Source organism: Polypterus senegalus, chromosome 18 (assembly GCF_016835505.1).
Source record: "Polypterus senegalus isolate Bchr_013 chromosome 18, ASM1683550v1, whole genome shotgun sequence".
Taxonomy (NCBI): domain Eukaryota; kingdom Metazoa; phylum Chordata; class Cladistia; order Polypteriformes; family Polypteridae; genus Polypterus; species Polypterus senegalus.
The window spans coordinates 48,420,188-48,447,921 of NC_053171.1; the positions used below are offsets into that span (position 1 = coordinate 48,420,188).

The following is a 27,734-nucleotide window of genomic DNA, read 5'->3' on the forward strand; positions in this document are numbered from 1 at the left end:
AGCCTGCGACGGAAGCGGAAGTCGCCGAGCAGCCAATGAAAGTGGCTCCATGTCACTGGAGAGTAATCCCGTTTACCAAGCTGTAGAAGTTGCGTGCCAGTCGAAGAGAGACAGGCGAAGGCAAAATGCCGGGTGTGGACAAGGAGTCGGAGCTCTCCGAGCGGATCGAAGCCTTCCTCGCAGAACTGAAGCGGGGACGAAGTGCCACGGGCGTGTCTCGGGGTTCTGGTGAAACTGCACGAGAGACAGCCGCCTTACTCCGAAAAATAACAGCCCAGGCTCGATGGAGTAATGCGGGTAAGGCCAGTAACTGGAGCTTGGTGCTTTGCGGCCTATAGTTGCAGTTCGCTCGTGTGTTGGTGTGTATCAGAGAAGGTTCAGTTAATAAAAAATGTAATCCATAAAAATACAGAAGGGAAGGCGATGTCGTGATGCTCTCACTTCAGGGCCCGTTGACGGCTGTCAGCGACATGACTGTCGTTATGGTTTATGAAATTGATCGGTCGGGAGGAACTCGTGCACAGAACCATTCCAGGCATCCCCGCTGCAGTGGCCCATGCTGCCGGTACTCGGCGTGTCCCTCCCGTTAAGTCCGTGACAGCGCGTACTGTTGTGTCGTTTAGTCGGGAGAGGATTAAGCGGGTCTGAAAATGCGCGGAATAAAGAAGCACATGGATGCCTCGTTACAGTTCATGATAACATTTTGACAAGGACTTGTGCTCATCGCCGTGTTGTTTGCCTCATTTTTCATAATGGCAGTTTTTGTTCTTGCCCAGGATTTGAAACAATAACTAATTACAGTGGCATTATGTGACGGGGCAGGGCATTATAGACCCGAGAGCTGCGCGTTTTTAATGATGTGCCGAGTCTAAGCAAGTCTTTGATGTGATGCCATAGGTGAACTGATGGAGATCATTCGTAAAGAAGGTCGACGAATGACAGCTGCACAGCCATCTGAAACCACAGTTGGGAATATGGTCCGCAGAGTGCTGAAGATCATTCGAGAGGAGTATGCCAGGTATGCCTTTAACCGTTTGAGGCACGTGGTTCCAACCAGGTGTGTGTTAGCGTGTCGGGTCACTGGCATCCTCGGACAGGAAAGTAAAATATAGAATAAAAAGTGATTCTTCCTTTTTCATGCTCACTTCATCATTAATTATATTTATAATTAAGTCACTTTATACAGACAGTGGGGATCCACATCATTTACCACCAATGTGTAGCACCCACCTAGATGATGCAACAGCTGCCATTCGTGTACCAGTATGCTCACCATACATTACTCTACCAAGTGGTGAAGGGGTGACAGACATAGTTAACATGTTAGAGACAGGAGGAAATTAGGGGGCCAGAATGGTCAAGACTGTGGTGGGCACTTTAGCCAGGACTTTGGGAAACACCCTACTCTTTTCAAAAGATGCCAAGGCATCTTTTTTGACCACCGAGAATTGGGACCTTGGTTTCACATCTCATTTAAAGGGCTGCACCAATTTCTACAGCATGGTGGCCCCGACACTGCACTGGGGCACTGAGATCCACACTCAGGCCACATGATGAGTGTACCCAGGTGACCTCAGTAATACCTTCTCCAACCGTAGCTGCCATAGCCTGCCCTGACAACACTGGGTATAAGGCAGGAGCCAGTCACACCCACGTCAAGGTTAGAATATCATTTACAGTGAAACTGTGTTCAGAAGTTTGGTCTACAATTCGTACAGTGGCATTGGGCGAGTTAGTGGTGCTAAATAGTGAGTGGAATGGAATGGCGCTGCAGTGGGTAGAAATTGATGGAGTGTCCTCCCTGACTTTGACCGCGATGCCTCGTTGTAGTGTGTGTGCAGTTTTTCCTTCCTTGCAGATGTGTTGGTTAGGTTGGCGATTGTTGTAGTGTGTATGTGTGAATGGAGGCTTTGGGATTGGCGTATTGTCCAGGGTTGGCCTCTTCCTTGTACCCTCAGCTCCTGAAATGAGCTCTGATGAACTGCTGTGCTGAATTGAATTTAGTGGGTTCGAGAATAGGGTGTGTGGTTTTAGGATCTTCAAAGGACAGTGCAGGCACATCCTCAGGAGGACCCGGTGAGGTTAGGATTTTGACCAAATGTAAGCTTGCCAGTTTTGGTGTTTTGACTTTAAGTAGTTTCATTCTGGTGCTAAATATTTTTCTTTATTTTTCTTTAGATCCCGAGGCAGCAGTGAAGAAGCAGACCAGCAGGAGTCTTTGCACAAATTACTGACGTCAGGAGGTCAAATTGATGACAACTTCAGAGAACACTTTGCTCCTCTCAAATCAAATGTGATTGAGGCCATCAATGAGCTGCTGACAGAACTCGGTAGCCTAACTGATGATGGTTCTTGTAGATTTAGCGTCAAACCACTTGGCAAACGTTGCCCACCCAATACAGCATTGTACATAGCGTTGGAGGTCTTAGTCCTGTCAAATTGTAGTCATTGGGGGAAATAAATCTAAGGGATTGGTAAAGTAACAGTAACACCCATGGAAGCAGCAACGTCTTAGTTTGTTTCTGTTGTGTAATACAAGAAAGAGAGTAACTTGTGTAACAGGCCACCAAAGACCCCACTGCCCTCGTAAGGTTCATTATTGTCTAGCCGCTTATTGTTTCAGTCCTGGAGTTGCTTTTATTTTACATTCTAGTATTCTATCTATGGCTTGTCAGGTTTGTACTGCTTAGATGTCTGTTTCTTACAAATTATTTTAAAGCCACATTATTGTGACTTTAGTCTTATTCTTTTGGGACAATTTGCTCGGAGCGTAAAGGATATTTTAGTTCATGTTTGAGTCTTCAGTAAAATATGTGAAGTTATTGGCTGTTTTAAAGTTTTCAAGAAAATGAGCCCCATTATATAGGCCTGTCATGGCACTTGTCTGTTGTGAGGCGAATCTCGTTGTTTTCAATAAATTGTATTACTTTCTATTTATTACCAAAAGGTCCAACTTGACCTTCTCTAAACTGATCCCACAGGTTAACAGCATCACATAAGGCAGGGCTTCTCAACGGCGGTCCTGGGGACCCCCTGTGGCTGCAGGTTTTTGTTCCAACCAGATTCCTAACCAGTGACGACGCCTGATAGCACTGAGCTCATATAATTAGCTGGGATTTGTTTTTTCTTTTATTCAACATTCAGAAAAGCAGAGCAGCCTGATTTTTACATGTGTAAGACATTTAGAAATATTGCTGCTATTTCTGTTTAATTTAAATACTTAACTCTCTTTTGTTGATTTTATTCTATTTTGCCCTTTCTCTGTGCAGTTTTTCCCCCTTCGTTGTATCTTAATAATGACAATTTAAAACGAGCAGAGCAGATACCCAGGCAAACATCACTGAATAATCAAAGACTGCAACTACTTTAGAGTCAGACCCACTCATTAGTAAATAATGGATTAATTAAACAATTAGAACACTTTGAAAAGTAGAATGAAAATCAAGATGAAAATGCTGTTAAAAAGAAAAAAGTACATTATTCCCATATAACTGCTTGGTACATTTTAATATATATTTTTTTTTTATCAAACTTGGTTTTCTAATTTCTATATTGTTCCGCAAACACAGAACTTGGGAAATAACACATCACTTAATTAGCTCAGTAGTCCAATTAAAAACAGAAGCTGGTGGGAACAAAAACCTGCAGCCACAGGGGGTCCCCGGGACCGACGTTGAGAACCCCTGACATAAGGGGTGTAAAGAAAAGTTTTTAAGGTGATTAGAATATTTTCCTTTTTTTTTTCTTTTTCATCTTTATTATATAAAACAGGAATTGTTATAACACACTTTAGTTTGCCAGGGTGTGATACGTTGATCACTGCTTTGGGTTGGTGTTGCTGTTGATTTTCAGACAGACTTTAGGTTTCCCAGGGTTTTTAGTGTTTTTGATACTTTGGATCTGATGAAGCAAGATGGGTGCTAACTTGGGCAAAATAGACATTTGATTTACAATCGACACAGTCTGCAGTTGTTAGCCTGAGCAAGGAATATTTATGCAAGGCTTTTTATATAATTGTAGTTGGTTACGGCCATCCTATCGTGTGACCCCCTCACCACTCAGTAGTGGGTAGTAATCCATGCCCAGTACTATCTGTGTATCTATCTATCTAAAGTTAATCGACATCTTTAAACTCTGCGTTGATGGGCTTTGGCCTCCAAGACTGTAAACTGGATTAAGCCATCTAGGGTCAGACTTGGGTGTTTTGCTAAATTTTTGTTTTTTACATTTTAGAGGGGACTGCAGATAATATTGCAATGCAAGCATTGGAGCACATTCACTCAAATGAGGTTATCATGACAATTGGACGTTCCAGGACGGTAGAAGCATTTCTAAATGATGCTGCCCGCAAGAGGAAATTCCATGTTATAGTCGCTGAATGCGCACCGTTCTGCCAGGTAACCACACGGATTCAAGTCCTTTTTAGTGTAGCTTAGATTGCTTAGCATGATTGTAAATGATGTCATCCCATACACTAAAGCAGTGTCTAGGCGTTTATTTCATCCTTCCATCCATTATCCAACCCGCCATAGCCTAACTACAGGGTCACGGGGGTCTGCAGGAGCCAATCCCAGCCAACACCGGGCACAAGGCAGGAAACAAACCCCGGGCAGGGCGCCAGCCCACCACAGGCCTTTATTTCAACTTGGGCTTTTATTAATTTTAAACATGTGGAAACCTTTTAAATGAAACATTAAGCAATTACTTAAAATAGTGGAAATAATTAAACTATTTGAAAGACTGGCTGATAACTTTATGTACTCGGAATTTCTGTAAACATCAAAGAAATAGTTGTGACTTGAAAGAATACTTGAGATATTATTATAAAAGTCTTTTTTTAAATTGTGAGCTAAATGTCAATAAATATACTGTAACTGGAGAATTTCCCTCAATTTCACAAATGTATTTGATTTCAAGTCCTCCGGTGTGCAGACTGTACGCCTAAATGACAATGATTTGCTCAACATATGCTTCTGCCAAAATGAATCCGTCTGACTTGTAATGTTAAAAATAACACATTTGTTGGTTGTTTTTGTTTTTTTTTCCCCACCAGGGTCATGAAATGGCAGTCAGTTTATCCAGATCTGGAATTGAAACTACAGTCATCACAGATGCAGCAATATTTGCAGTAATGTCTCGAGTGAACAAGGTAATAAAATGGCACACCTTTGTGTACAAACTAAATATAAATAATACACACACTTGATATGACGTACAGAAAATCTATAATGCCTAATCAAAACTTCATTAAGTTCCTTGTACACTGCTTCGATTCTATACATTGCATCAGTCTCACCCAGCTTTACTCTTTTTATTCAATTCATACAAATATATAAACTATATAATACTGGAAATGAGTCTGTATAGTATGTTCTTTTCACAAGAAATTTGTAAACCTTCATACAGACTGAATCACGAGAGAGTGGATGTTGTGTTTCTTAATCCTATGCATTCTTCCCACTCACTGCGCACAGACTTTAGGTGAATCCCTACTACGTGTCTAGTAGCCGAGCCCTCTTTGCTTCACTGCACACAGCTGAGAAGTGAGGGCTCTGCATAGAGTGCTCTCCAATTTTAATCCTCCTTGTTGAAAATGAAGAGTACCCGAAAAATTATTAAAGGTTATTGCAAGGCACAGAGTATGTCATGAGACCCATTTTCAAATTTGTGTAAAGGAAATATACCATAGTAATGTACAGTACAGTTATTTCACTGATATAAAGAAAAAACACTACGTCTTGTATGTAATAATCATTCTGTCAAATACTGAATGTGGTAAGTACTCAGTAGTTTGTTTTGCAAGTTAATCAGTCAAACTAGTAAGAATTTCTTGGCCCACAGTAGAGTTTTCTTTTTCTCTAGGTAATTATTGGCACGCAGACGGTCCTTGCAAATGGAGGTTTAAGAGCTGTCAATGGGACACATACACTTGCTCTTGCAGCTAAGCATCACTCCACACCACTGATAGTTTGTGCTCCAATGTTCAAACTGTCCCCACAGGTAAATACTACAGTTCAGTATTATTTCCTTCCCTTGAAACTTTAGATCTTTCTCTAAATTGAGTGATATAATGGCACAGTGGGTAGCCCTTCCCTGGTTATATTGATGGATGATTATCGATTGACCCTATGTCAGTGTGGGCACCAGTAGGCCCAATGATGGACTGTTGCCCTGCTTAGGGCTGCCAGTATACGCCCATGACAATGAATTGGACTGAGCAGGTTGCAGGATGTTGTCTTTATATAAATGTAAATTTCTGTCTTTAGAGAAATAGCCTTTAACACTTCTTGCATTACAGTTTTCAAAAACAGTAACAGTACAAAGTATAGAATGGTGGATCACAGTTTCTCTTGTCTGGGTTACAGACACTCTTGTATGCCCCTTCTGGTTTCTTGGTACAAAAGTGTGTTTGAAACACTAACATTCAGAACAATAAAAACTTTTATATTTTATGTAGGGAAACAATGAGAGGTAAATCAAAATGACACTTTTTATTGGCTAACTAAAAAGATTACAATATGCAAGCTTTCGAGGCAACTCAGGCCCCTTCTTCAGGCAAGATGTCATTTTGCTTGACTTCACATTTACTTCCATAACACAGTACAACATCCTAGTATGTAGGGAGACAGTATTCTTTCTGATTAACCATACATGTCATAGATGGCTTCACTTAAACCATAGTTACGCCATCTTGATATTAGAGGTATGTCACACGTATCACAATGATTTGACACTTTATGATCATCACTTGTGAATGCAAGTCACACTTCTGTTTCAAGTCAAAAGTTGTTTTTTTTTTTTTTTATTTAATTCTTCTTCTTCCTAATGGATCGCAGAAAGTACATAGCAGTGCCTTTCAAGTTAGTTGCTGCTGAACCACAAAAGTACATCATTTAAGAAGCTGTGTTTGGTCAGAAGACTGAACATGAGCAGAAGTATGTCTTCATCTTTATTCCTATTTCTAAATGACTGTCAGACACTAAATAGGCCTGGGTAGGAGCAGCTCATCTTTTGTATTGAATGTTTAGAAAACTAGTATTTAAGAGGTATGGAATTCATTTCCCATACACTTGCGTGAATTACAGGTCTTTTTTGACTCAACTCTGAAACTCCCTTCTAGGTGCCTTGGGTATCTGATTTTATATCGATTGGGACTACAGGTTAAGAGTGTCAAAGAACTGATGAGTACAGTAGAGTACAGTATTTGTATGGGCTGAACAGTTGACATGTAAGGTGCTTTAACTGATTTCAAATACAAAACCAGTTCATATTTGACATGAAGATGTTAAATGGATTGAATACATTTTTTGAATTTGAAGAAAATGAACACTACAAATTATTTTTATTTCCCATTTGGTGTGCAGTTATGTCAGGTTTAAGTAGGTAAAGCAGCTGCTGACTGGTTGCATTAAAATCTGTAAACATTAAGAAGACCATGACTTGAAACACAACTTAAACAGAATTAACTGAATTTCCTTTTTTTTCTTCCCCATTTCAAGTTCCCAAATGAGGAAGACACGTTCCACAAATTTGTTTCTCCACAGGAGGTGTTACCATTCACAGAAGGTAAGGACATTTATGATTATATATAACGGTGTTGTGCTTCGGACACATGAAAACACTTCAAGAAGCCAATAAGATGGCTACAAAGGTTATCGTACAATTTCTGTCTAATTCACAGATATCAAACTCATTCCTGCCACTTTCTAAATTTGTAATTCATTACTGGTTCTCGTCTGGCACTTCTTATTGTTTGGCTGTTTAGTTAAGGAGAAATGAAAATTACTGGCTGTAAAACTTAAAATTCAGGTCAGTTAAGACTGAAGCAAACGTTTGTTCTATTAGTAGCAGTAACCTGTTAGTTACTGGATCTGACAGAGTGTTTTGACAAATGGACAGGGCCGCCTCAACACTGACAAAAGTACCACAACCACAAAACCCAAGAATATTGTACTTGGCCTGTATTAAGCATTCATTCAGTACAGTCCACGTCAGGTGTTGTTGAGAGACCCCAAGTTGATCTCACCAGTGTGAATGTCTGCTGTAACAAGTAGGATGCACGGTCTCTACTTCTCTGTCTGCTGTTTGCTGAGGTGCTTTCTGGCTATCGTGTGTCCAGGATTCGGCAGTGTTGGGTTTCTCAATGGCAAGATGTGTCATTTTTGTTTTTAATCACTTGTTTAATTAATGTTGTGTTGGTACCGTAAACCAATCAGCGTTTAACCCTCAGTCCTCCCTGCCACTCCCATACCCAAAGATGCTGGACATCTCTGCAAAGAAAGAACATTCACTTTCCAAGTGATTCTCCTGGCAGAGCCCCAGACACACTTCCATGTAAGAATTTATAACAAAATACAAAAGGCAAGAAATTCATCAAAAGTAGAAATAAAATACTATATAAGTAAAATATTTCATAAAATGGTTATGCATATGAGTGCAAAGCTTACTGAATATACAGAACACTGTAACATATTGAATTCACTGCTGCCTACAGTTAACAATCAAGACCATCTCGTCAGTGACACCCCTGTCTAACCCTAAAACCCTGACAATCCCAAATGAACACCCACTTTATTGTTTTATTTTGTTGATTGTTTGTTTTATTATTAATCAATGATGGTTACTGCACCATTTGTATTTTTATGTTTACTGATAATTTCTACTGTGGTAAGGGTTAAAAGAAAAAAAAAGGGCAGGGGCAGCACAAGGAAATGGTCTAAGCTTGTGTGCATTGTTTTATGGTGCTGGCTATTATCGTATCCATTATATGATGATAGGTACTGTGATGTATGTCAATATGATATCCACAGCAATTTGTAATTGTGCATAAATTAATGCTCAATATAAAAATAAAAAAAAGTTGGTCAGTTTTTTGATTACGATGGTACTACCTCAACTTCACCTGTGCTGAGGAGGAGACATACTGGCGTGCCGACGTCATCTTTGCAGTCGAGTGAGAAGCAGCTGCCAGTTGCTGAGAGTCTTAGTTTTGTCTGTGGGGTGAGAGTTAATTTAAAAAATAATACATTTTGCAATTTTTAAGCTTTTTTCCCTTTAGAAGGGTTTTTTGCTTCTTTTTTTTTCCTTCCTGCACAAAAACGATTCCTTAATTTAAATAAAGGAGGTGGGGTGTAGGGTGCAGCTGTCTGCAATGTAATAAAGAATAAGGCTCAGTGGTGCGTAAGCAGGCGGCCAGTGTTAAGATGCCCAGGCACAAAGGGCTGTAGGAGCATCGCCCTAAGCAAATCCCTTAACATGCCTGTGTGCCATCTGTGCAAAAAATTCTTAAACGATGATACAATATTCTGATCTTGTGAGCTGCCATGAATAAAAGCAACTTATATGATCAGATATTCTGGCAGTCACTTCCATTGCATGTAATCTAGTTGTGTTTTATAATGAAAATAAAAATGCCATAATTTGATGTCTTTTTTTTTTTATTTTTAGGTGAAATTTTGTCAAAGGTAAACGTGCATAGTCCTGTATTTGATTACGTTCCACCAGAACTCATCACGTTGTTCATCTCCAACATTGGTGGCAATGCACCATCATACATTTACAGGTTGATGAGTGAACTTTACCATCCAGAGGACCATGAACTTTAATGTTGCTTGTATAAATTATAAATAAATATTTACAATACTGAAAGACAATGGCTCTTCTGATATTTACTTACATTTTTGTATATGGGGATTTCATTGAAGTCTTTAAAAATGTAACATAATTACATCAAAGTGTATAAATTAGTTTAGGCTATAACAATTCCTTAAAGTTAAAAACAAGATGTGTGTTCTTACTCAAAGTTTTTTTCCATGTAGTAGCCATTCTTCATATTTTTGTCTCAGTTTTAGCAGGTTAGGCTTTGGTAGATCCTAATAAAAAAAATATATCAATAAGAAATTCTAATACCAACTTCTTAAGTATAGACGTAATGACACCTTTACATTTTGTTACCAACTGTGGAAAATTCAAAAGGAAAAATGGATCATTTGGAAAATGTTGCCCTGTGCAGAAAAGAATATCCATGATCCCTTTTTTTTCACCTTAACTGCTGAGGTCTGCAAGTCATTGGTCTGCCACAAATAACCAATTAACATGCTGGTAACAACCTTGACAGCTGGTAATACAATTTATAGTATTGCTGCTAAATAAAGTACACTACTGCTCAGCTCACCTTGTTCAGGCATTCAGAACAACTAAAATGTATAACTAGCAGTAATTTCACTATGCTGGGCATTCTCTAAAACACTGAACAGCTTATATATATATATATAATAGAGAGAGAGAGAGGGGGGTAAGGCTGAAAAATATGATGGTGTAGTGGCTAATATCCTTGACTGTAACCACAATTTCTTTGTCCGGTCCCTCACATATCTCAATTAGTGATCCTGAGTAAGTCAGTTATTGTGTCTGTGCTCCAACTGAAGAAAGAAAAAAAACTAAAATGCACCGGGTAAAGGTGTCAGCTGAATTTATAACAATAATGATGAGTGGAGTCGAAATGCATGCGAATCGCATATGAGAATGCACACGTTTTCTTATTCCACTGCATAGAAACTTCAAATAGACAGCTAATGCTGAATTAAATATTACTGTATATGATCATTTTGTAAAAGTACTAAAACAAATAAATTGATCTACAACAAGAAAAACAAATGTATACACAGCAGAAGTGTGGCTGAATAATATTTGGTGTGCACACAAAGGCATGCTTAGATAAACACATTGTTGAATACTGCATAAAACTACATGGGCAGCACAATGATTGGCACTGGTTCCTCACAGGTCCTGGGTTTGAACCCCAGCCGCAGACACTGCTTATGCAACATTTGCATCTTCTCTGCATTAGTTTTTCTGGAGACACTCTCTTTTTTTTTTTAGGCATGTTACTTTACCCGGTGACTTTTAAGAGTGTGTGTATACGTACACAAGGGTGCCCCTGCACTAAGTCCCATCCTAGGTTGTTTTCTGTTTTGTGCCAAGCGTTGTAAAAACTCTGAACTAAACAGCTATTCCCTTTCTGCCATCTGAGTTTTCTTATTTTTCAAGCACATGGTTTCAACCCCAGTGGGATTGTGCTTGTGAAAGAAACTTCAGCTGTTTCTAACAATTTATATTTACAACACTGAGTCAAAGGATTTGACTTACTTGCACCAAAAACAGTATAACAGTTAATATCCTAAATTAGGACTGGAAAACACTGTCTTGAACCATAACTGAAAGTGTTCACTTGGGGGAAAAATAAATTTAGACCTCTTCAAGGATGACAAATTTAATTATGCTGGATCCCCACTGGTTAATATGCGCATGAAGTATGGTCCATTAATCCATCACAAAAGTTTAGCTACATTTTCTCACCTGTTCATCAGTCTCCAAGTGGTCAAGGTCAGCCAATGGAATAATGGAAGGTCTTCCATGAGCACACTGGAAGGGCAACTGGCAGACTGAAAGGGATCTGATTAACTGGCAGCACTCTTCTCTGGTCAATGGATCATTAAATTTGACAGCACCTAGAAAGGCAACAATGTAAAAAAAAAACAGATTTGATCTTTTGAACAATCATCTAACAAACAGAATACAGCCGTGAACGGACTTACTGCTCCAATTAGGACTGGCCTTTTGGATGTACATTGGTCACAAGTGTACAGGTCATTGTAATTAAGGCTCTGTAGGCCTGATGTGAGCCAAAAGTGTGCACAAAACCGAGTACCAGTGAGTCTGTGTAAGGAACAGCAGTGCAGAGCAAATGCATGAGACATGAATATGTGGAGCAACGCCGAACAGAACAAACCATTTACGGCCCTCCCAAGACTCCAACCTGCTATATCCTAACTACAGGGCCGGGGAGTCTGCTGGAGCCAATCCCAGCCAACACTGGGCGCAGGGCACACAGACACTTGGGACAATTTAGATTACTACCCTAATATTTTCTTATAGTTCTCAGCTGGTCTCAATTCGGTTGGCCATAAATCCTTCCATAACTGTATATACAACCACAAGTTTACATATTAATTCATTTAAGCAATTCCCAAATCAACTTTTACCACTATAAAGAGACTTGTACTGAAGTATGTCTTTGAAGGTTTTTTTTAAATGAGAAGATGGATTATCTGAACTAATTAGCAATACTTGGAAATAAAATAAAAAGAATCTTTTTCAGATAATGAATACCAATTTTGCATTACCAGACATTTTTCTTTATCATGATGATGACAACATTTCATCCTTAACCCACTGTTCAATTTTAGGGTTACAAAAGCCAATGCCTATCCCAGGAACATAGGGCACAATGTATTTACCAATGACAGACACATTGTTTTAAATATGTCTTCTGTGCACCAAGTGTATGTACTTATCTTTTTTTCCACATTTCTTAATTTTTGATCAAATAAAATCTGTCTCTTACCATGGCAGGCTTGCGAAGCCAATACTTTTAGGACTGTCAAAGGCAGGGTTCCTCTCAACCGCCCAGTTGAGCAAATTAGCTGCAATTATTAAAGCATCCAATTAAATTTAGATTCAGCAATCTGCTAATTAAAATTCTAACTTCTTACATTTTTAAATTAAGGAAAAATGTGTAGCTCTTATAAAATACTTTGAAAAATGACTCTGTTATACAAATTATAATCAATGCTTACAAATAACTTACCTCTATCAGCTCTCTGACATATTCCTAAGAAGAAAAAAAAAAATTAAAATTCAGGTAATCGATATGATGATTTTTTTTTTCTTTTGTTAAGTAGTAACAAGTCATTGTAGTTTTGAAAAATGCATCATCCTGTTATCTTTATCCAAATTTTCTGTGATGGGAATGCTTGTCCTGGTAACAAAGGGCACAGACTAGCAACTACCCTTGAAAAGATCATCTGCCTGTCGGGGGCCATAAGTTCACACACAAACAGAATAAGTCAATTAAACAGGCAACATGTGTTTGAGCTGTGGGTGGATATCATAATCCTAACAAAATCTAATAAATCTACTATTATAAACATGTAAAAAGGACTTGAAGAGCATATTAATGCAAACACCAGTATTTAAGCTTCATTTCAAAAGAAAATGGTTGTTTTTCACCGATTAGTGTCAGAACACCAATAAAGTATAAAACCTTGCCAACACTTACAAGCTTAAAATGATGTATCAAGGTAAACAAATGGCAAAAGAAAAAACAATGCTTAAAAAAACCAAAACAAAACCAAGCTAACATAAATTGCCATTAACATAACAGTTGAGCAATGGCCAGTTGACAACAGGGGGGTAAAAAAAAAAAACTCCAGTCACCAGTAGCATTGGATTCCTAGAAGTCCTACACACAGTGAGACTAACCAACACCAAATGGCCACACACACCCCAGTAATCGCTGAACTGTGAGGATCTTAAAAACCTTTCTCACCACACCCCACCAGAAACACTGCTAAAAATAAAATGCAAGCATTACATCTTTCACATGTTAAATAAATAATTTAAACTAAAATGAATCACGGGTATGTACAGTAAGTCAGCCTTATGCTTACACATTCTATATGGTTTGATAACAATATGGTACCTCTGCACTGGCAATCGGAAGGTTGTCGGTTTGAATCTCGTAAATGCCAAAAGGGACTCTGCTCTGTTGGGCCCTTGAGTAAGGTCCTTAACCTGCAATTGCTGAGCGCTTTGAGTAGTCAGAAAAGTACTATATAAATGCAAATTATTATTATTACCTCATGCATTTAGAACAGGCAGAAGAATGACACAAAAATCCACCACTAACTGAGAAACACATGCTCTCGTTGCTGAGGAACTGCTCAGAGTGACACTTCCTCACCCAGTGGCTACACTCACTCCCTAAGACAGCATGGCAGAGACGTGTGCTTAGAATGCAGCGGGCCCTGCTGCTCAACCAAACAACCATCTGCAGATCCAGCTGCTGACCAGTGAAGAAGGACATTGTGTAGCTATGCACACACTGCTTTATACATTCAGAACACAAAATGACTGAAATTGTGACAAAGTACACATTGTACAGTATTACGCCACAGTGTGACGGCTCCTACATGCTTATAAAAAAGGGAAACTGCTCAATCAAAAGTACTGAAATTCAGCTGATAAGAAACATTTGTTTACAACACAACTGGAAAGCAACCAGATACTGGCAGAAGCACAAGCATAGGTGTCCTCACTTCCACTAACAACTTTGTGATGGTCCGTCTTCCCCTACGGAGCTCATTGGCTTCTCTTTCAATGAAGCACACAGGTACTTTTCCTACAAATATTCTTGAGCTTCCATTCTTAGCAAAGGACACATCCAACCCTAGGAGTCGCAGAAAGGAATGGCATGACCTATACAAAAAAAAAGGCTGTTATGTATTCTTTTAAACTTAAAACATAATTTTAATTTGATAAGTTTTAAAAATCACAAATGCAGAGTAACAATTTGAATCTGTTCACAACTTGAAAATTGATTGTTAGAAAAGCTAGGATTTGTGGCACATTTTATTATCAGTGTGTCAAATCTTTTGTAGTTCAAATACAAACTTCCTGGAAGCATTATGAAATAATTTTACTTACTTAGAATAATTTAATGGGAAATTTACTTTCACTAAACTGTGATACAAAGTCATGTGTGACATTATTTTTTGTTCTTATAAAACTGAAGGTAACAAAACGTGCCTAAACCATCCAACTTAAAAAATGCTTCATTTATGTCTAAATTTGAAGTAAGCTTTTAAAAACCCTAATGAAAAGAGTACCCTGGTAAAATTTAAATCCACATAAACCTTTTTGTAAATTGAAAACAATCCACAAATTTTATGAATATGAAGAAAATTGTAATGGACAAGCATACTTATATGTATATATTGATGGAAAGAGAAGATGACAGTCAGGCTACCATGCCAATGAAAAAACCCGCTGCACAGGGCTTACCTCAGAAGTCTGAGATCCTCTTCAGACAAATCAAGTTCTAACGGGGGATACACACTCGACGTGCAGAGTGTTTTTTGTCCTGAGGCATCTGTATGAGCTTCATATGAATCTAAAAGTAACAAATCAGCTGTTTAATTCTTACTAAATTTATATTTAGTATATACTGAATATATACCGAAATACTGAAAATATATGGCAGATATCTACTGAATTTGACCATGTTACTGCCTAGGGAGATAAGTTACATCATCCTAATTAATGTTTACTAACTGAGGAACTGAAATGATTTACGTAGTACTAATATTCCATTAGTGAATCATTGTGACCCTGGAATCCTGGTGACTTTTTTAGGGGGATATCATGACAAACAAACTTTAATTAGCATGATCCATTTGTGGACTAAACAAACTGGTTCTGCTCAATTCGAATATCAATGCCTTTAAATGAAAATCTGCAGTACAATTTAGCAAATCTGACAATTTAACTGCCACCTACAAGCCAGTGATCAACGGCAGCAGCTCTCTTATTTAAGCCGGAGGCTTTTATTTGTAGGTGTTTTTTTATACAGTATATGATATAAATATATATTTATCCTGAACTTTGGTAACTGAGCATTTTACTTCAGTTTGCACCATGTGTATAATTGTATGTGATAAAGAAACTTAATTTTGATTTGAAGTGCTCCAGAATATACTCAAAGTCCACCCAAGGGAGAGTACAATACCTGCAATTAGCATTTCCAGGCGAATCCGTTCATCTGCAGCATGCTGATCCACTAACACCAACAAGTTGGCCTCTGAAAGAAAAGCCAGCATAGCAGCAATTACAGCCTCTGGACTGTCTCTAAATTTCTACTATTCATGATGTTAGATTTTCACTATATGAATGGTACTTCAGTTTCCAGTTACAGAAGACAATTTATTTAGGAGTAGAGATTTAAAGGCAGTTCAAGAACCTAGTCAAGTAATCCACTCCTGAAAACCTTCTGACTCCCAAACACATTTTACAATTGCCTGGCACAAACGTTTTTCCCTATTTCAGCCTTGTAACAATTCCACTGGTTCAGCTTAATTTTGTTTGCACCACTTTGCTCAGCTTCCTCTTTGTTTGTTACACAGGTAAATGGCACAGCTCACACACGCTAGAAGATAGCTGCTACATCCTTGTAATTAAAAGTTAAGGTAGTATATCCATCACATAAGAATGCCCCCTAGGTGATTCCCCTTGGCTGCACACCAAGACTTTCACCCACTAGTAAGGGACCCAGAGCCAGACTCTCTTTATGCTGAAGTTAACTACATCTGTCATTAGTGTACTGTGATGCAGTCAACATTCTGTTTTTAAGTTTAGCAAGTTTTCAGGGGATTTGTATGTTTTAGGCATTCCTGCATAGAATTTGACCAATTTTACATTCTGTATTCTGTATGTGTTAGGATATAAAATCTGCTGGCACAATAAATAGACATTCAATTCAACTGGGTTTACCACAGTTCTTAGCTATGAAAAAGGCAGAAAAACCTATTGCTTTGAGCCCAATAGCTGAAGTCCTCTGTTAAATTTATAAAAAGAAAGCTTTCTCATGTATGGATGTTAATAACACATAACTTAATAGGCATTCATGAGTGCCCCTTTCAACAAAAAACATCACACATTGCATTTTAGGGCTATTCATTAGAGTGATTGATCAAATTATAAAGTACAGTTAGACTACATTAGTTTAATATTAAGCAGCTTGTTTGAGAATGCCTTTTGTTAGCAGGCAAAAACTCTTAAAAACTCTTAGTATAAAAACTAAGTTGTCTATACAGTAGAAAGACAGCACACTCTCGTTGATACAGTGTAGATTTTGACAATATTCGATAAGCAAAATTAATTAAGCCTTCACGCATTTGTTTTGCTTTCTTCTAAAACAACTGAAAAATTGAAATGACCTTTCTCAGAAAATCTCATAATTGATTTGTAATAATCTGACACTTATTGTATTACTTGTGCTTGTGTGAAAACTACATGTGTTATTAATATGGCATTGAATATTTGTGCTTTGTATTATATGGCAGTTCTTGCTTGTTTGTGGGCAGAGGAAGAATATGTCTCTCTATTATAAAAAAAAAATCCTGAAAAGGAAAAGCAGGGCGACGAGACGTGATGTTCTCGGAAGACACTTAAAAGACCTGCGAGGCACAAACAATATCAAATAAAAGCACGGCCAGCAAAACACTCAGTCGTGTAAAGACACGTAGCACACACAGATCCTGTGCTCTCAGCACATATAAAGCGTATAGGGACAATACATTCTAAATGAAACGTCAATGACTAAGCAAAGCAGAATGCATGGAGAAAAGAGACCCAAAAGCGTTGGAGAGAAAAAAAGGCAGATAAGAGATTATGAAAGCAATGGAATTCGAAAGGCTCAAACAAACGATGGCATGATACACATACAGAGAAATGTAAAGAATATGAAAGCAGTAAAATTCGAAAGTATTGTAGCGTCCCAGCCAGGTTGAAGCCTTTTTTGTTTTAAGTGACTGTTAGGTCTGATTGAGGGAGGGCGGAGTACAGCACGGAAGACTGATAGTGGGGTATTGATTGATGTGGTGGTGTGTGGGCGAAACCCATGGGATGAGGGTTTGGAGAGGGTGCTAGAAAGTTGTGTTTGTGGTAACGAAGTCGGCGATTGTTCAAGTAAAACTTTTGTGACACTTTATTACGTCAGTTGCGACAGTATCAAAAAAAAGATAGTAAAGATTGCATTAGCGCAAAAAAAAAAGAAATTAATCATCAGGACCAGGTGTAATTGAAAACATAGCGGGTCAAAGCGAGGTCAGAAATAAAAGGCAAAGAGCAGAAAACAAAGTGTTTTCGCCTTCACATCATTCAATGCACAAAACGTAGATTTACACAATAATGGACTATACGCCATGAGAATCTGTGGTCCTGCAACAGTTAAAGCAACGACAAGTTTAATTTCAAAGAAAACACAATTCGGTCAGGTGTATATTTATGATCACGGAGAAGCGAGGCAAATTTTAACAGGCGACAAGAAAGGTAATGTATATATTCCGCGGATAACATTATCTTGATATGCCATTCATATTAAAATGTTTACAGTTTCCCGTGAGAATAGCTTTTGCTACGACAATTAACAAATCACAGGGACAAACATTATAAAAAGTCGGATTACTTATTAGAGAAACAGAAACAATATTCAATCACGGGGAGTTATACGTTGCATTGTCACAATGTGTCTCAAAAAACGGAATCAAAATTCAATGCGATCTTGAAGAAAAGGTAATTCTAAATATTGTTTTTAATGAAGCTTTAAAGTAAAAGTGCAAATACAGTAATGAAACGGAAACAATTCCAAAAAAAAAAAAACTTTTAAAATTGTATATCCGATTACCCGCGAGAGACACTTTAATTTGCTCTCAGCTCTTAAAACAATGACAAGCGACAAGCAAAAACACACAGCTCGCAGCAGATGATCTGACCTCTTCTCCTTGCGTGTGTTCAGCCACCCTAATACCCCCTTCAAACCGCGAGCAGCTGAGACACAAAGTGGCAAAAATGACAATGGCTGTACAGGCTTTAAAATGATCGACGGGCAGCGTGACAGCAGCTGCCCCCTCGTCACAACGCGAGCAGCGTTATACGTTCTGCGAGAAAGAGATTTAACCATGCCTGGGGCCGGAAATAAAGGACAAGTATTGTTTTTACAACATCACGCGAGACAAGGCAGCGAGCCATCATTTAAAACAAGTCAACAGACATCTAACCTAGCAGTTGTTGGATTGCTTTTGGCAGACACGCAATCATGTGCTCCCAGCTCTTAAAACAATGACATGCGACAAGCAGAACCAGCAGCAGAAAGACAGCAGATGATCCGACGGCATCTCCTTAGCATGCGTTCAAACCACCCCACACATTCACAACGCGAGCAGCTTTATACATCCTGCAAGAAAGAGATGTAACTGCGCCTGGGGCCGGAAATAAAGGACAAGTATTGTTTTTACAAAAGTTTTTAAAGTAAAAGTGAAAATAATGCATATGTAACAATACCCATGAAAATAATAATCTCTTTAAACTGTATATCCGGTAAGCCAAACACTGGGGTGGGTGAGCGAAGCGAACAGGGGGCGAAGCCCAATAGTATTACTAAAAGTAAAGAGATCATTGCTATTCACAATGCACTAAATAAATAGTACTTTCTTGATTTTTCATTTTTTAATCTCCAAAACAACACAGATATGTTAATATAGCCCTGCACTTTATTCTACAAGATGCCTATGAACAAGTGAACCTAAGAAGTGCTTTTTGGACACAGTCATTTCATCATCACTCAACATTAAGGATGCTGTGGCAGCAGTTTCCTGCGTTGTACATTCCAGATTACCAGAGGTGTTTATTACACATTTTAAAACACATTTTCAATTAATGCTGATCACACCTAATGGCTTCATATTTTTACTACAATAATTCACTGTTTAAGCAGGCTAAAAGTACTGATTGATCAGGTCTACAAAAAATATGATTCAGCTTTTCTATCCAAAATATTATTTATGGCTCAACCAAGATGCAATGTGAATTCCTAACGTTAATGACACTAATGGCTGCAAATTGTACAGTCACTAGAATATTATAAACATGTTAATTCATAAGGTATGTAAGGATGTATGTATGCATGTAAGCAGGGTGCCTTTCTGCACAAACTCCTGCTCTAAGCGTCATCCCTATTGTAATCTTACTTTAGAGTGACAAAATCAAACCATCTCTCTTTCATAGCCAAACTACAAGGACATTTTATATTTAAACATTTATTTTCTATATGTACTTTATTATATTCATATTTAGCAGTACTGTCTCTTCCAGCATTTGATTCTAATTGCTTCCATATAAATGGCTCAAAGACAAAAAAAAAATGGGAGGTACATGCATATTGCATAATATTTGGAAAAAATGGGGGAGAAAATTATTGCAATAGATACAAAGGCAATTTATTTTATCTATAAAATCTCTAAGTTAAAGAGTAAAGCTCATCAGTCAATTTTCATTCAATAGTATCTCACTGCAAACAGGCTAGACTGTGCTTATGAAAAGCTATGAGGAAAAAAAAGCATTTCATAACTGGAAAGTATAAATAGAAATCCTGTCTTAAAAATGCTTGAATATTTTTGTGGACAGAAAAATGAATGTGACACTGAAAGCTTTATTTTAATTTACTAAGTTTACCTTTGTCTGAATCCAAACCAGTTCCGGTATTGAAAAGGCAGGCGATGAACTTACTATCCACTTGCTGTACAACCTAAAAAAAACAGAATAAGTGTGGCTATGCACTTTGCCACTTTTTCGTTAGTAAAAAACAGAATACAAACTGTTTTGTCAGGGCGTTTACCTTCACAGAAGTCATCATTTGCTTGGTAAAACGGTAAGGGAAGAGAAAGTTATGGATCTTTACTGCCAGACCTGGTGCCTGTCCACAACTGACATCTACGGCAACCTTGAACAACAAAAGCATTTATAAATCAACACAGATATTGTATGCTTCACGTACATAATAGACCACATTCTTAACGGCAACATGTCTTATCACTGGACACACACCCCGTCACTTTTTTGAATTTCACTACACAATGCTTGGTTTATTAAGCCCAATGACTAAGGTAGTAGAATTGATAGTACATGTATATGCACTTGCATGTGAAAGGTTTAATGCTGCACTGGTTATTACTGCTGCCTCACTGATCCAGCATCCTGAGTTAAAATGCCAGGCCCAGTTATTGTCCACATGGAAGTGGCATATTCACAGCAAGTATGTATGGGTTTTCATACATATCCCTATGCCCACCTTTCGTTGTGAAGATGATAGAGTAAATTAAGTAATTTAAGTGACAACCCGATTATTTTTAAATTAAAAAAACTCGACATCCAATACTGATCATAGTGCTATATCTACATAAATATTTTGCTTGAAGATCACAGAGCTACGGATAGCACAGTTAAACTTATAGTTAAGAGTTCTTGCTTCCAATCCCAGTACAGACACTCTCTATATGTGCTGATTAGGTTGCATCAGCCTAGTGTGAGTTATTATGGTTACGTCAGCAGGCCCAGTGATTAACTGGTTGGTTTGTACTTTTCAACTGATGCTACTTGGATATTTTATAGACTCAAGTAACTCTGGAATGTAATATATATTATCCTATAATGAAAAAAATATTCAATGAGTCAGTAATATAATAGCACAAAAAGTACAATAAATTAGTAATAGCAATAATAGCACAAAAACAGACAATGGCACTGTTTTTTTAAAGAGAAATGTTATGTGGTGTACATTATATTATTAAGGAAATTATGTGCACTCAAGAAAATGATCAGCAATTGCATAGGATATAGAAAGTAAATGTAAAACTTTAAAGTTATAAATAAAACCTCAAACAAAATTCAGACAATGCAAAACAAGTAATATAAAAAGACTGGAACATTACAATTTCATGAGGTACATTATAATAAATCTGTATTACTTCAGGTTTTACCTCAGGGTGCCTAGGAAACACAGGATTCTCCCATTCAGACAAAAGAGCATGGATGGAATCTGGATGATCTGCCTTAGCTTTATCAGAAAATTACAAGAACAAACCATATTAAGTGTGTATATTACATCAAATTAAAATAAACAGTCATACTGTTTGTTGCCTCACCTCTGCTATCTTCTTCACATCTAGCTCTCTTTGGACCTTCTTTGGGAAGAAAAGGAATTATAATATCTGTTTTGAAAGGATAGCATTCATACTGGATGCCTATAGTGAAAACAAAAGATGATACACGAGATGCATGTTACAGAACTGGTGTCTATTTCTAGACTTAAAATAATAATGCATACTTCTTAGAATCAATACAGCCTTTAAAAAATACAAAATTGTATTAGTGCCGCCACATGAATTACTGATTATGCAAGATTTTTTCTTTTACACAAATTTTAAAGCAGCTTTCTTAATAACACACTTTGCAGATCTGTTTTGTACACAAATTACTTTGTCATGTTTGTGACATTTACTTTTGTGAAATTTATGTCTGTATCATTTAATAAGAAGAAATTGTCTGGTTTCTTGTACTTACTAAGAAGTAAAATTAAATGGATAAGTCAAATTAATTGAAATATCAAATGTTAAGACAACTGATGGTTTTATTTTCCAAATCTCACTCTCACTCTTTAATTCTGTACATGTATAATCAAATTTATTAATCAGCTTTTGTTATGTCATTGTCAAAGTGCCTCTCATAAGTGGTCAGACTTAATTATTACTAATGCCTGTGTACTAATGCAATATTAGCCACAGAACTGGACTTATCTTAATTGCAGTAGTTACTCATAAGTGGAGATGGTATTCTAGACTCTCTTTCATATAAGTGAAACATGCATTTTAACTGTGTTGTTACATTTTAGATTATACCGTAATGAACACTGCATTTCCATCAGAAAATCCCTGGGAACGACACAAATTTGGCATTTTCCAGTTCATTTCCAGAAATAAATTAAGCTGCTTTAACTGCCCTACTAAATATGCACCAGGGCAATTTCAAGCTTATGCATTGTTAACATATCACTACAGAGGTCTGTGTCATGCCTCATGTATGTGCAATGCCATTGTGGAGGTTTTGAAATGCTAATTAAATATGTTTAATTTTGCAGGGAACATATGGGGTAACTCATTTCATCTTCCTTTTACACTACCCACTTGGTTTGAAACTTTCCTTGATTTTTACTTGTTACAACTCTAGCTGGCATTGCTTATATGGAGTTTCCTCTACATACTTTGGTTTTATCTCACATTCCAACAACATGTAGGTTAGATTATCTGATGACACTAAATTAGCCTCCTATGACAAAGTAAATGTTGATATGGCATCCCAGATCCATGCCCATAAATGGTTGAGCAATTAGAAAATGGATGCATTGTTGGGTGGACAACTTTAGCCATGTCCAATACAATCAGACTATGAAAACAAAGCCTGTGTGTGTTTATTAAGGATATATATGGTCCTGTATTAAAAATAACAAGATTTGGTTTTCAAAAAGATACAATAACATAGCACATCTATTAATAAGATTCAGGAGACACAACATGGTGCTCCAAACAGATGCAACTCCTCAAAATGGATTTCTACTTGTTCCATAACAATTTAAAGTCCTACATATTACACTAAAACTCCCCACATTTCTAGTCTATGCTGTGTGTAACATATACAGTTGAAAGTCTAAACACTCAGCTACTCAGACTAATAAGAACCCACTGCCAACTGGAACTTCATTAAGCACTCTGGAACCGCTTACCCACCTGCATTTGTCTATGATACACATTGCTAAACTCCCATTAGTCAGATCTACTTCACTGTTGCTTTCAAATAAGACATTCAGATCAAAAGCAAGTGAACATTTCATTTGCACCCCTGTAGCTTAACTCCATATAACACTTAAATGAACTTTCCAAATATTTACATAAAATTATGTATATATATATATATATATATATATATATATATATATATATATATATATATATATATATACATATACATATACATACATACATACATACATAATATAGAGCCATTTTTCAATAAAACATTTTAAATCTATCTAAAGAACCGGTTGTAAATGGCACAGACAGCTTTGGGGGTCTTGTAATGTTACAACACTCTGATGCATCACTGGCTCCTGACAGAATTCCTATCTACACAGCAGAACATCCTTAAAATAGCTTTGGCATGTTCAGAGTTGGAAGTTTGGACTTTGGGGTTAATTCTGCTACAGGTTGTTCCAGATGCATGTAAATAAAGTAATGAATCCCTGGATGAGCCTATTCACATGGGGTCAAATAAGAATCTCAATTAACCTAAAACATGTTTACAATGTGAAAGAAAAACTAGAGTATTCAGAGAAAAACCCTCATGCAGTGTGGAACTGCATGGGATTAAACCCCACAGGGGCAACCCCAGTACCTGTGCTCTTCACCTGCCAAAAATCTTTTCCACAAGCTTGTTGTTGGCTTGTAATGCTTCTAATTGTATCAAAAATATAAGTTATCATTCAAACTACTCAACCTTCAAAAAAAACTCTTTATCTAGCACAGGGTAATGGGGGCCACGCCTGTCCCAGCAGAACAGGGGACATGAAAACGCTGGACAGGGCACCATTCCATCATGAAGCACACTCACTCCCACTACGCCATTTTAGGTTCGCCGATTAATGTAACACACAAATTTTGCGTTGTGGAAGGAAACCAAAACTACTTTGTGAAAACCTATGCACACACAAACAGAAAAATACAGCTTCACACAGAGAAGAATCAAAAATAGGTCTAAGCTACTACCCATTTCAACAACTAGTTATTTCAAATACAGAAAGAAATTTTCAGTTACCTTTGTTGGACACACATTGCACTTTGGTGGTTGTCAGGTCCTTTAAACATTCAAATTTAGCCTCTTCTATCGGTGCCTCATACTTGCTCAGCCCAGTGACCATGTTGATGTAAACCATCCTACCCAGCGATGTGTCCAAGTGCTCAATCCAGTCTGAGTTGGTTGTGCTTGATGTTGCCATTACTTCTGATTCACCTATCAAGGTATCCTTCAAGTCATTACCAGATTCCTCCTTTTTATTCATACAAAACAAAACTTCCGTGATGTTCTCACAATTGTGGCTCCGTGTAGCGCCCTCTGTATCACTGGGAACAGAAATGATTTTGCCATTACTCTCAGAGAAAAAACAGTCTTCTAAAACCGATAGTGGAGCATTCTGACAGCCTTCATTAGCTGCAGCTTCTGGAATGTTTTGATTGGACCTTTGAGTAACATCCATTTGAGAATCAACTGCTGAAGTAAACATTTTATCTGTCAAGCTGTTTGATGCGTGGGCTACTACAATGTCCTTGTTCTGTTGAGAGACAAAACGCTCTTGAGGAATGCTGCCAGTGGGGACATTATCAAGCCTCAAAGGCTGGTGTTTCTCAATTTCTGTCACATCTGTTTTATTACTTCTTTTTAGTCTTGAGAGCTTTGCAGCCAGAGATCCTGTGCATCCTGACATGTATGGCTGAGTGTCCAGTACAGGCAACATAGCACAAGTAACAGAACCTATTTTCTCATGCTGTTTCAAGCCGGTAGGGCAGCTAGTTACACTAATTGCATCTTCTACTTTGTTGGCTCTTTTCCTATGAGGTGCATCACTGTTGTTGTTACTTTGATGATGAATCTGAAGTCCAGATAAAGACATTTTTCCATAAAACATTTTAAATCTATCTAAAGAACCGGTTGTCACTGGCAAAGACAGCTTTGGGGGTCTTGTAATGTTACATTCTGATGCATCACTGGCTCCTCTAAGACATCTTATACTTATATTAGTCTCTGCAGACAAATTTGCCAAAGTCTTTTTTAACTCTGGATGGCTTACTTGACTGGCACTTTTATTAATTATATCATCACTCTGACTGCAGCACTTTTGCCATTCAGAAAGGCTACTGTCCTTCAGTGGCTGCTTGGAACACGCTGAGCCACTCTTAGAAGGCAGTTCTTGTTCTTTCACACTGGTCTGTTTTGCTCTAAATATGTCCCGGGCAGGTGTTGGTCCCAGGCGATAATGCTTTTCCTGAGTGTCACAGACTATGCTGTCACTGCCTTCTGACATTTGACAATTTAGAACGTCTGTTGAACAAAGCCTAACAGTAGAGAGACAAGGATTGCTTGCCTCATGCCAGATTATTTCACTCTCTATAGGTTGTTCAACATTACAACAGAAATATTCTTGTGAGACGTCTGTATTTGCATCATCAGATTCGTTTACTTTTTTCTCACATAAGCCACTGTTTTCAGCTACCCTTTTTTTAATGCTTTCCACGGTATCTAGTTGTTGTATTGTGCTAATCACAGGAATATTACTGCACAAATTTGATTCATCATTCACATTTTCCAAAAGCCCCAGGTTGACACTTCCTTCTGAGACTTCTGCTGCTATATATGGTACAGTATGATTTTTGGTTGACTTTGTTTCTGAACTGTGTGTCTTTGACATGGTCTTGTCCTTGTCCATGTCCAATCTCAGGGCAGGACTGCACTCTGATTTTTTTCTAACAGGCACAGACATGCAACCATCTTGTGGACTCTCAGGTTTCAATGTTAACTGTGATGTTACATCAGTGGCCTTTGGCAAAGGCCGTCTTACAGCTTTGGAGTCCAAGGATTTAATTTCATAACTTTTGCCTATTTCTGAAATTGCATTTCCTTTATCTGCCAGGTAAGCATGAAATGATGAACCGATGACATTATTTTCCTCATTGAACTCTGTAAGATCTGTGCTTGACAGTTCTGTTATTAAATTCTCCCTTGTTAAGAACCTTTTGACACCTTCCTCCAGGCATGCCATCACAGAATCCCAATCTCTAAACTCTATTAAAGTTTTTGCAGGCTCAAGGCATATATCATACTCCATACAGTGGCATTTAATGTTAATAATATAAACCCCAAACAGATCTGTACTGGCCTTGGATTTAACACTTGCTCCTTGTTTAGGACTACCCTTTTGTCTGCATATCACACTCATTTTCTTTAATAAAAAATTTATTAATTTATGAAGTTTTGTTTTTAAAACAAGTCTTCCATTTACAAACACAAACTGGATGCTGCTGTTGTAGTGCCCCTCTCGACCTATATGGCCAGTGACTTCAAACTGTTTAAAAACATGGTCCACCTCACCTAACTTCTGAGCCTTTGCCAAGCCATATATCTGTGTAAATCTGTGGTAAGTATCTCCTGACTTTGACAGCTGGACAATTGTGGCACCAGTGTCATTGTTCTTCAAAGTAAATGATACCAAAGGGTGCATGAGCGAGATGGCCTCCATCTTCTGCCTCATCCGCTCACACTCCAAAACGGGATCTGTGTTTTTCCTTCGTACTGGCAGGTTGTAAAACAAATTAATTACTGTCACAGTAGTGCCAGAGCTTGGTCTGGTGGTCGGTGCTTCATAGACCTCCAACGGCTTCCCATCCTTAAAAACTCTGACGAATGTGCAGGGAGATCTGCTGACCCTTGATGAAATTTCCACCACATTGGCAACACTTGTAATGCTTGCAATGGCTTCCCCCCGGAAACCATAACATTTCAGATTTTCAAGGTCTCTTAAGTTATTGCACTTACTTGTAAAGTACCTCTTGCCCACATTCTCCAGATCGTTTCTGTCCATTCCTTGACCATTATCCACTACTTGAATTTTCCCTGCCTCAATATCCACCCTGACAGCCACGCAGAACGCTCCAGCATCGATGCTGTTCAATAAGAGTTCCTCCAAACACTGGGCCATTGAGCAGGTGGCAAGTCCTGAGCGCAGCAGCGCTTGAACATCTCCGGGCAAACACTTGATCATTGAGGCGCTGGACACCGGAATCGAGCTTCTGCACGTTAACGCTGCTTCTGCAAGCGATGCCTGCTGACATTGTTGACGCAAATACTAATTTAATAGAGCACATTTGATAAACCTACGGTGCAAACACCGCAAACGGAAATGCTGCCAGGTACAACATCAGCGAGAAGCTGTCTTATCAACCAGCGCCTCGAATTCTGCCTCTCTTCTCGGAGTTCTTGTTGTGTTCAATGTATGAATTTCAGACTGGAATAGCAGCAGTATAAGAAATTTGTGATTAAAAAAAGATGTGTGATGAACAAAAAAAATCCGCAAAGGTGAGCTCTGTAGTGTTTTTTCAGAAGTAACCCGGCTAACGTGCAATTTTAAGGGAAGTCGTTTATACGGGGGTCTGTTTTCCTCCTTCAAGGGCGATTTT

General features: G+C 38.1%; 2 protein-coding genes across 2 annotated transcripts; one reads left to right on the forward strand and one right to left on the reverse strand.

Moving 5' to 3' along the window:
• Positions 1-9,653, forward strand: eif2b2 (eukaryotic translation initiation factor 2B, subunit 2 beta). Its single transcript, XM_039742337.1, has 8 exons — positions 1-297; positions 898-1,018; positions 2,179-2,330; positions 4,234-4,397; positions 5,054-5,149; positions 5,863-6,000; positions 7,500-7,566; positions 9,448-9,653. The coding sequence occupies exons 1-8, from the start codon at positions 126-128 to the stop codon at positions 9,603-9,605; spliced, it is 1,068 nt and encodes a 355-aa protein (XP_039598271.1). The 5' UTR covers positions 1-125; the 3' UTR covers positions 9,606-9,653.
• mlh3 (mutL homolog 3 (E. coli)) lies at positions 8,427-27,319 on the reverse strand. The gene is made up of 13 exons (XM_039741183.1): positions 24,322-27,319; positions 21,600-21,698; positions 21,435-21,511; positions 20,294-20,398; positions 20,131-20,203; positions 15,629-15,700; positions 14,905-15,013; positions 14,160-14,319; positions 12,650-12,673; positions 12,407-12,485; positions 11,359-11,510; positions 9,798-9,872; positions 8,427-8,993 (listed from the first exon to the last, which is right to left on the reverse strand). The coding sequence occupies exons 1-12, from the start codon at positions 27,317-27,319 to the stop codon at positions 9,798-9,800; spliced, it is 4,023 nt and encodes a 1,340-aa protein (XP_039597117.1). The 3' UTR covers positions 8,427-8,993.
• Between the last annotated feature and the right edge of the window lie 415 nt (positions 27,320-27,734).